The sequence below is a fragment of the Coturnix japonica genome, chromosome 23, assembly GCF_054131305.1.
Source record: "Coturnix japonica strain WE chromosome 23, WE-NBRP24, whole genome shotgun sequence".
NCBI classification, from domain to species: domain Eukaryota; kingdom Metazoa; phylum Chordata; class Aves; order Galliformes; family Phasianidae; genus Coturnix; species Coturnix japonica.
In genome coordinates, this window is record NC_140685.1 from 4,736,919 (window position 1) to 4,747,610 (window position 10,692).

The 10,692-nt window shown below is 55.8% G+C and overlaps 1 protein-coding gene across 1 annotated transcript; it reads left to right on the forward strand.

The window, feature by feature from the left end:
* Positions 1 to 5: 5 nt before the first annotated feature.
* Positions 6 to 5,734, forward strand: FOXJ1 (forkhead box J1). The gene is made up of 3 exons (XM_015880102.3): positions 6 to 263; positions 847 to 1,398; positions 3,865 to 5,734. The coding sequence occupies exons 2-3, from the start codon at positions 883 to 885 to the stop codon at positions 4,666 to 4,668; spliced, it is 1,320 nt and encodes a 439-aa protein (XP_015735588.2). The 5' UTR covers positions 6 to 263; positions 847 to 882; the 3' UTR covers positions 4,669 to 5,734.
* The last annotated feature ends 4,958 nt before the right edge of the window (positions 5,735 to 10,692 follow it).

Below are 10,692 nucleotides of genomic sequence, written 5' to 3' on the forward strand. Positions count from 1 at the left end.
TCACCGCGGCAACGAGGGAAGCCTCGCGGAGCCGCTACTTAATGGCGGGCGCTGCGCTGCCGGCAAATCACGGCGGCGGGGCGGGCAGCGCCGGGGGCACGAGTCGACCCTAAGGGGGAATAGAGGAGCCCCCCCCCAATCAACCTGCCCTACGGACCGGGCCCGGGGTTGTTTGGGTTTGGTTCTGTTCCTGGTTGCCGTTTCCAGAAGCTTCCTGCTCTGCCGTCAACTTTGGGAGCCGGGGGGGACGTCGTTGGGACGGGGTAAGGGGGGTGATGGGGTGTGAGTGGGGGGCGGTGATGGCGCTATGGGGCGGTCACAGTGGGGGGGTGAAGGTGGCATCGGCCATCGGGGCCGCGCGGTTGGCGCACGGAGCGGGGGGGGCATTCATTGCTGTTATCAGCCCCTCCTGGCTGCAGGAGCTGGGGGGGCTCTCTGTGCTGAGCCCACTATTGAGGGGGGGGTTTGCTCCTTTTTAGGCAGCAGGGCAAAGGGTTTAGTGCCCTCCCCCCTCCCCCCCCCCCTTTGGACCCCCCGACTGTTGGGGGGCACCATTTGAATGGTGGAACCCCCAGCCCAACGGCTGCTGCCCAAGGGCTGGCAGTGCCCAGGCCGGCTCAGGGGCCGCCCCATCCCCGGGTGACACCGGGTGGCGTTGGGTGACGGCTCCATGGCCACGCTGGGGGCTGAACATCAACCCAGCAAGGATGTCTGAAGCCTGAGCCCATCCGCTCGCTCTCAGGGTGGGTTCAGGTTCTTAGCGGTTGTTTGAGGGGTTTGGGCTGCCGAGAGCAGCTGCACCTCGGGGAACCTGACCCCCTTATCCCCCCCCTTATGTCACTGCAGGAGCGTCCCGTCCCCTCCCGGCGCTGCTCCCCGTGGATGCTGGAGCCGCAGCAGAGCCCAGGGATGGCTGAGGGCTGGCTGAGCCTGCGGGCAGCAGAGGGACAGCAGGGCGGCATGGGGGACTCGAGCAACCTGGACGACAGCCTGACCAGCCTGCAATGGCTGCAGGAATTCTCCATCATCAACGCCAACGTGGGCAAATCCTCCTCGTGCCCCAGCGGCCCCGATCCTCACGATTGCCATCACATCCCCGGCTTTGCCGCTCCGTGTTCCCCCCTGGCTGCTGACCCAGCGTGTATGGGGATGCCCCACACCCCCGGCAAGCCCACCTCCTCCTCCACCTCGAGGTCAGCACACCTGGGTTTGCACGCACAGCCACCTGAGGACATCGACTACAAGACCAACCCGCACGTCAAGCCGCCCTACTCCTACGCCACCCTCATCTGCATGGCAATGGAAGCCAGCAAGAAGACCAAAATCACCCTTTCTGCCATCTACAAATGGATTACTGATAACTTCTGCTACTTCCGACACGCCGACCCCACCTGGCAGGTGGGTGCTTTGGGGTCTGAGGGTTTGGGATGTGGGGGGAAGGGGATTGGTCCCTGTGGGGTTTGTGGTTTGCACAGGGATGGAGGTACTGATGGGAGAGGGAGGGAGAATGAAGTGGCTTTGGGACAGGGATTGTGTGTGCAGGGATGGCAGAGGGAAGGAGCCATTACAGGGGAGAACCCAGGGCCATTTTAGGAGCGGGGAGGTGCGTGTTTGGTTCTGGTATGTGGATGTCTCTGTCCCCAGCTCCCCCTTTCTGCAGCCCCCATATGGAGCTCAGTGTGTGTGAAACCCCCAAATCAAGGCTCTGGGTGCCAAGGGGAGGGATGGGGAGGGCTCACAGGGTGATGCTGCACGTTGGATAAATCCCAACTTGAGGAAGCTCAGAGCAGAAACACTGCAGCTCTGCAAACAGGGCGGAGGGGAGGCTCCTCTCTTGGAGAGGCCAAGGAGACCCCATTGCTGTGATGAGATGTGAGGCCTCAGAGAGATGCTGGGCTGTCCCATATCTCAAATGAACCCAAACCCAGAGGTAGGGGACAGCCCTCAGCAGCTCCAAACCTGGGGTTTTTCCCAGTTCCCTCCATGCAAAGTCACTGTGAGGCTTTCAGGATGGGGAGAACCTCCAAGGATCCCAATTAATTCCCACACCCAATTTACAGCACTGGGCAGCACAAAGACACTGCAGACCCTCCAGGCTGCCCTCATCTCCAGCAGCTCCCAAAGCCCATCCTGGGGCAGGGAACCCCTTTATCCTCCAGGATTGCACCTGCCCCCCCCCCAAATCCTCCCTGCACTGCTCTGTGCTAAGGGCCACCCCATATTGCAGCACAGCTTTGGCAGATGGGAACATTGGGGCACTGTGCATCGCTGGTGGGGGTCTTTTATTGATGGGGGGTGGGAGCAGCACTGTGCCAGCATGTTGACTTTGCCCTGCAAGCTCCTGGCTGGCTAATCACCATGGTTTTAATTAAATGTGTTTATTAAAAAAAAAAGAAAGAAAGAAGGGTTTTCAATCCCTCCCCACAGACACGCAGGGGGGGTGGCAGGATTGTGGCAGGGAGGAATGATAAATATGTCCATGTAACGAGGGCTGAATGAGATGTGGGATGGGGAGGGGAGATGGGGAGCTCAGAATTCAACCCACAAAGCTCTGACCCTCATAAAATGTCATTAAATGGTCAGCTTGGAATCGCTGCAGCCTGGAATGTTGGTGGGGATGTCTGTGATTCCCCTTTTCTCTCCCTTTTTCTTCTTCCTTTCTCTTTGTTTTCATTTTTTTCCTTCTTTCTCTTCCTTTCTTCCCCCCCACTCCCTTTTTTATCCTCTTTTCCCCTTTCTTTCTCTTTACCCCCCCCCCCCCCTTCTCTTTTTTTCCCACTTTCCCCCTACTCCCCCCCACCTTTTTTTCTTTCCAAGCCCATTTTCTCCTCCCCTACCCCAACTCCCCTATGAACACACAGCCTCTAAAGGTCATCCCACCCGTCCTCGGGGGGGAGATGGATCTATTCCTGTGGGAGCTGAGTGCTTTGGAGGGGAGCCAGCGCGCCCAAGGAGCTCCAGCCCAGCTCTGGGTTTTGTTGTGTGTGTGCCTATGTGTGTGTGTGTGTGTTTTTCAACAGCTCTGAGCATTCAAGCCTTGTTTTTCCTACTCGGCACTACGGATTATGGATGAATAAGCATAAAGATATCCAGGCAACATTAAAGGAAAAAAGGGGGGAAAAAAAGCTCTCTACCATATCCAATCTCTTAATACGGGCTTGGCTTTGTGGAGCCCAACGCTGTGTTATTTACCCGATAACTGAGTTTCCTTTCTGATTATTCACATCACTCGAGGCACATTCAGGGCTTCAGAACAGCTCAACAGGAGCAGAAACTCCTCTTTTTCTTTTTTCTTTCCAGCTACTTTGTGCTGTGGCTGATGAAGATGTGGTGAATTCACACATCCTGGGCCAGGAGGCACCCGTAGGGGCAGATAGCCCAGGATGGCTTTGCCCACCTCCCCTTGCCCCTAACAATTGGCACAAATGACCTTTGGGGGTACAGGGACGGGTGATGCCAACCCCATGGTGCTGCCCTGTTTTGGCCATGGGGACATCGGTGTGAGTCCCACCTCACCCTCTATGCAGAACTGGAGCTCCTCCAGTGGGTCTGGCCTGTTTCTCCCAATGCTCAAGCCCTGTGGCCCCACTTTACATCCAAGGAGAGCTTCACAAATGCTTCCTGATGGCTGGCAGGTCCTATCTCAAACCCTTGTCTCCTACTGCTTCTTGGCTGGCTGTGAGGAAGGGAAATGACACACTGGAAACCCAAAGAGGGAAGTTTATGTCGGGCACATGGCCTGGATGTCACAACAGTGCCATTTCTACCTTATTTACCCCCAGGATCCCAGCTGATGACCTCATACCCATACAGGTAGGTGCAGAAGGCAACGCTCAACCTCTCTCTTTTCTCTTTTGAGTATAGAACTCCATCCGGCACAACCTCTCCTTGAACAAGTGCTTCATTAAAGTGCCCCGTGAGAAGGATGAACCAGGGAAAGGCGGCTTTTGGAAGATAGACCCTCAATACGCCGACCGGCTGATGAACGGGGCCTTCAAGAAGCGGAGGATGCCCCCGGTGCAGATTCACCCAGCCTTCACCAACAGGGCCCAGCACCAAGCAAGTGGTATGACTGGACCAGTGCCTTCCAGCTGTGCCAATGGCAACGTCCTCAACGTCAACACGGAGTCCCAGCAGCTGTTGAAAGAGTTTGAAGAGGTCACCGGTGAGCAGAGCTGGGATGGGAAGAGCGGCCGCAAGCGCAAGCAGCCCTTACCTAAACGCACAGCCAAGGCAGCCCGGCTGCTCAACACAGCCCTGCTCACCCAGGAGGAGCAGACAGAGCTGGGCTCACTGAAGGGCAACTTCGACTGGGAGGTCGTCTTCGACACCAACCTCAATGGAGATTTCGCCACGTTTGAGGAGCTGGAGCTCACACCACCCATCAGCCCCATTGGGCGTGATGTTGACCTGACAGGCCATGGGTACCATGACAGTGCACAGGAGTGGTGCGTGGCTGGGCCCGAGCAGCCCCTCTCTGAGCCCAACCCCAACAACCTGGACTTTGATGAGACCTTCATGGCCACCTCCTTCCTGCAGCATCCCTGGGATGAAGATGGCAGTGAGTACCTGTCCGGCTCCGTCAGCATGGAGCAGCTGTTTGAGCTGGGTGACACCTCGCTGCCCGCGGACATCGATGAATGGAGCACTGTGGGATCCTTTCTATAAGCAAAGGAGCGAACCAAACCCACGGGGGCTATGGGAGGATGCTCCCTTTCTGCTGCTGGAACTTGCAATGGACAATATTTTCTATGGACAGACTCCTGCAGCAGCTTGATCAGCTTCATGGTTATTCATAGACACACCAATGGGGAGAACACAGCAACACAAAAATTGCTTGAAATACCTTCAAAGGACACACCAGAAGTCTGAGGTCCACGAGTTTCCTCGAGAGAAGAGGTAGAACAGTACTTATTTTTTTACTTTTTAAGGAACAAAATGTAAATTACCATTTCTTTTCCCTTGCATGGAAATGGACACGGCATTCAGGCCTGCTCTGCAGACCCAACAGACAAGATTCCTGGTGGCTTCGGACTCCATAGACTACGTGCAATCTTCTCACTCCTTCTTCTTCTCTCTCTTCTTCTCTCTCTTTCTGTCCGGGTTCGTTTGTAGGTGTAGCTAATTAGTTAGCAGGCAAACAGAGTCCCCTCTGGATTCTCCAAGTTCAACCTCCCTCCTGACTTGTGTGCCTGGGGAAGAAGGAAAGATCCGTAAATTCAGTCTGCCTCTTTAGATGTTTTTATATAATCTATTATATATTATATATTCAAAGAAACCTCTATTTTTTAGCATTAGGACTTTTCTTTTCAGAGTGGGATAGGGGAAATGTAGCTTGGGGGGTTGTTTTGTACTTGGGCTTATGGTAGTCGTCCTGCAAACCGAGACCTGCACAGTGGGTTTGATCAGCATTGGGTCACCCAACTCCATGTCAATGTCACCACTGTTCCTGTAGCCAAACTGTGCCGAAACTCGACCCAAAGCCCTTGGATTCCTCTGCTCCTCTTCCCCCATGGGGGGTTTTGGGTGATGTAGCTGCTGAGTAGGAGTAAGGAAAAGCTGTAGTATCAGTGCTGTGTGTCTTAGACTCGCCAAAAAGAAAGAAATGGGAGAAATGTAAAGACTTTCTTCTTTGGTTGCAGAAGCACTTAGGATTGTTGTTGTGAGTTACATAGCAGGAGTACAGCTGTAGCACTAGACTCAATAAACCAGCCTTGAAAAATAAAACCAGAAACAGCCTTGGTGTGATTTGCAATGGGTAATGGGGGGGTGGATTGGGCACCAAGGCTCCCTGATACCCCACAGCTTCAGTGGGGCTGGGCCAGGAGCTGAAGCCTGCTGAGATGCCACCACGCAGCCAGGGGGCCGGTGGAGATGTATGTAGTTGTCTGGGTGATGCTCCTTTTCATCTGTTGTTTTAATCTTTTCCTGGGCTGCAGTGAACGAATGCAAAGTGATGAGTGCAATTCTAACCTTTCTCATGGAAAGTTATTTACAAATTAAAAAGGAAAAGAAAAAATAGGTTAAAAAAAAAGCCTTTTGATTCCTTGTTTCCCTGCAGCACTGCCTGGCTGTATCTGAGCCTCTCCTGCATGGGGCTGAGTATCACCATCCCAGTCCTGATCTCCACCTCTAAGTGGGCTCAGCAATTCCCCATAGGGAAACTGAGGCACAGACCTCATGCACGGCACCACTTTCACATCAGGGGGTCCTGCTGGCTTGGGGACACTGGGAGCTGCTCCCAAGCCCTGGAGCCTCTTTCTCTGCTCCTGGGGGGTGGTTGTCCCTGTCTTGCCCTGTAGGAACACGAGCGGGTTGTGAGCCCTCCTGGGTGTGGGGTGGTGAGAGGAGCTGCACAGCTCTGCAGGAATAGACCAACCCTCGTGGGGCCAATTACACTGAGGAGCAGCTCAGGCTCTGCAAGAGCAGCAAAGCAGCGGCTGCAAAGCAAGTGGTGGGGGGGTCTGTGTGCTTGGGGAACCATACACAGAGCTATATGTAGGGGTGGATGGACTTGGGGGACCCATGCCTGTATAGTGGGGAGAAGGAGGGGATTCTGCTCACTTCTGAGCACCTCTAGACCCTCCCTGGGAATCAGAGCCTCACCTGCACCAGGGCATCCCAGCCCCTGTGCCTTAAGGACTGGGTGGGCACTGCAGCAGCAGCAGGTGCTCACAGTCACAGCTGCTCTCAATCTGGGCAATCTCAGCCCAAAAGAAGGGCTGGGCTCAGCTTGATGCTGGAGGTGGTTCTGCTTGGTGCTGGGAGGGTAGGGGGGCTCCCAGAGGTAGGGATTGGGTCTCCTTTTGGCCTGGGTAAGTATGAAATCCTAAAGGAGAAATGAGGGGCTGGGGGTGGTCAGGGGTTGGAATGGGCTGGGGGGTGATGGAGTGTGAATGTGGGGGTGTTAAAGAGATGTGAGTATGTAGCACTGAAGGACATGGGTCAGCAATGGGATTTGGTCATGTTGATGGTTAGGGAGATGGGATCACATAGGCTGGAAATAAACCTTCCACGATTCAGTGGTTGGAAATCTTAACAGTTCATCTCCTCCTGCCCCGTTCCCTGTTGTCAGCACGTGGGCTCTGCTCTCTTATTTCTCCATTTTAAGGGCGTTATTAGCAGGGCTGGGAAAAGCCAGCAGCCCCTCGCTGCTCCTATGCTTCACTGCTTCTTTTGCTGGCAAAAAGCCCACATTTCTGCTTCACCCCCTGCAAAAAGCAGCACCCCGGGCACCCACCCCTGCACAGGCACTGCCAGCAGCCAGCATTGCTGCCAGCCAAGGGGAACAAAACAAGGGTGAGCAATAAAGGAGGCACCAGGCAAGGCCCCAAAACAACCCCGTTTTGTTTGGTTCCTGAAAGCAGACCTGCCTGGGCCTGCCATGCGGATGGGAAGCATCCTGCTCCCTCCTCTGCCCCAATAACCTTTGGCTTGTTAAACCCGCGGCCATAACGCCTCTATCAGTGGTTTCTCTTCTACCCCCTCCACCCCTCATCCATCATCCACCCAACACCTCAACCCCAATCTCTGCTTTGCAAAGAGAGGGGGGTAAATATAACACACAGCCCCTTCTTGTCTCTGCTTTTCTTGTGTCTTTCTTTCTCCTCCATTGAGCTCAAGGCTGGCAAGGAGCCATGCTGGCAACAGCCGGCTTTCACTTGCTAATCATCCCAAATATTGAAAATCTTACGGCTAGAATAAACAGCCCCGAGATTGGGGCCATCTCTGAGCCGGGTGGAAATGCAAATCCCATCGCCTTTTGTTTCCTGCTCTGGGTTCAGGTCCTTCCCTGCCCCCAAATTGGGTTTTATTCATGTTTTCTTTTTACTTTTTCCTCCCTCTTGGAGGGGTAAAATCAAAACAAACGGGCCTGTTTTAGGATCCCAGGCTGGGATGGGTTGGAGCCGTGTGGGGAGAAGGGGGAGGTAAGGATGGAGGAGGGCAGGGGATGGACTCGCATTGCATAGCAATGAGAGAACCTCCAAAGTTTGGGAAAACAAATGGGTTCCCATATGCCCTTAGGGGTTTAGGTGGGTGAGGGCTGGCAGGACACTGTGGCAATGGGGTGGGGATGGTATGGGGCAGGTGGGAGGATGCAGGGGGTGGTAGTGCCAGGGGGGTGGCGTTGGGGGGGTTCCTGTGGTCCTGATTTGGGATGGGTTTGCACCCAAAGGGATGGAGCTGTCAGAGCAAAGCAGGGGCAGAATGATGGGAAAGCTGTGTTAGGTCCCTGATGGGGACCCACCTCTCCTGCACCCCCCCAGCACAGCACAGCTCCCTGCCTTGTTCCATGCCCTGGGATGCTCTTGGGCTCAATGGGTCATTGCCAGCAGCCGTTCCCCACGGCAGGGCCGGCACAATGGGGCAGGCTGCAGCTTGCCCAGCACTCCCCAGACCGCAGGCAATGGTCCCTGCGTCACCGCTGTCACAAGGAGACGTGGGGCGTGTGGCCCTTCCTGCTCCTCCAAGCATGCCCAGGGTGGGTGTGGAGGAGGGGGGGGGTCCTTTGGGTGCATGGGCTTAATGTGGGGTGGGGGGTCCCATGGGATGCTCCTGTCCCGTGGGATGCTCCTGTCCCATGCATGGGGTTGGGGGCACTGGCTTTACGAGTTAACCCAGGAATCACAAAGAATTTGGCCTGGCGTGATGCTGGTGGGAGGTGTGCCAGCCTGGCAGCCTGCAGGAGCCGTGGCTTTGCTCCCAAACAGCACCCGGTTTCTTTGGCTGGCAGTTGCCATCTGCATGGGGAGCCCCCCTATGCAGAGGGGGTGGGATGCTGGGGTGCAGGGTGGTGGCTGCTGGGCTGTAGGTGTGGATTTCCAGGCAGGGAATGAGGAGAGCAGCATAGGGATGCCATGCTCTGTCCCACTGGCTTTTGGTTAGGAGACACATTAACAGGCAGGAATGTGCAAACAGCCAAAGGTCGGGGTAAGGCGGCTGCATAGCCCATGAGAGTGCAGTGAGTGGAGGCAGAACCCTACAAGGGCAATGCAGGAGGATCCTTGGGCACGGGGCTCTGCAGACCCCATTGATTGCTGTGCCCTCCTCCTGCCAGGTGGCTCTTAGGGCTCACAGAGCACATTCCAGCTGAGGGGGTGGCTCTGGCTGCTGCCCCACACCTCCTCCTCAGCCCCATGGTGTGCGGAGCTGCTGACCCACACAGCAAACACCCCCCGCCTTCCCCAGAAACGTGGCGTAGGGAGAAAATGAGCATTGTCCCCATCCTGGCCCCAGAGCATGAAATACGGCACCATCAGCCCGTGCCAGGACTGATGCTCACGGTGTGCACTGCCCCAAACCTGGCCCAGAACCTCCTTTTCTCCTTAGACTGGGAACTGAAGGGCTTGGGTACGTGAGAGGGGACACTGCGGTGGTCCCTGCCATGTGCACCCCATCCCCATCCACAATGGCAGCACTAAGTAAACAGTGCCAGGGGATCCTCGTTAATCCTGATCATTCATTTACAAAAAGCCATTTAGAGCCGGCTATGTGGGCAGCTATCAGAGCACCGGGGAAGGTTTCCCAGCAGGACCTTAATTCCCTCTGCAAATAAAGCCGGAGGGAGGGAGAGCGCAGCTTGTGTCTGTGCTGGGCTAGTGGATGGGGTTGTGGGGGGGACTTATGGGGCCAACCCTTAGGGACTGATCCCAACCACCTTACAATGAGCCAAGGGCCGAGCTCTGCTGCTTCATCTTCACCTTTGCTCCTTGGCAGTATTTGGGAGCCCAGCACCCCAAACCTCCCATTGCTGAGCAAGGGGGCTGCGATGCCATTTGAACGCTGCATCCAAACAGCACGGAGCCATCAGGTTCTGATCAGATCCCGACCTGCAGCTTTAGAGCAGCGCAGCAGCTTTGCTCGGTGCCAAATGGACTCAGCAGCCCCAACCAAAGCACGGTGCCAACTCGGCCGTTGGTGACACCCTCCCATGGAGCAAAAGGAGCAGCATTCCTCCATGCACTGCTGACTCACTGCCTTTCATCCTCCGCAGGCGGCAGCTTCGGCGCGGAAAGAGATTGTTGGCGGGGTGGGAAGGCGGCAGCAGCAGGCGGGATGGGATATAAACTGTGTTATTGCCTTTCAGGATGCAAAGGGTGGCTGAGGGGAGCAGCAGGGCCGTGTCACAGTGCTCATATCTCTGCCTGTGTGGTGCCACTTTGGGGCTGTGGGGTGGGAATACATTGCCCTTCATGTTGGCTGGCACACAGCTGTGTGATAAGGTGGATCATAAAACCCACCTGTTGTTGAATAGAGACCCATTGGGCTGCCTCAGCCTCACCAAGCACAGGGTGGGCTGATAAGGGGAAGATAGATGGGGACACAGGTCCAGCCCCTATAGCAGGAGGTTGGGGTGCCTGGTTTATGGCACACACAGCAGGTCTGACAGCAGCAGAGGGTGCTGGGTCACACTGGGGCATTCCCCGTTGTGCATCCCCTTCCTGCAATGGGTGCATTTCCTAGCAGCACACAATAGCAGTGCACACTGAGCTGCTGCATTTCCTCCTTCTGTGGGAAGCCCCTGTATGAGCCCAGTGCAGTGACAGAGCACGGGGGAGTGGGATGTGCTCTGTGATGCCATACAGTAAGCAGAGCAGGGCCCTGCCATGGTCCCGGCCCTCCTGCATAACACCAACACTGGTTTCCTTCCAGGTGCCCGCCCTGGAGCCGCTGGGACCCCCTCGTGTCTTT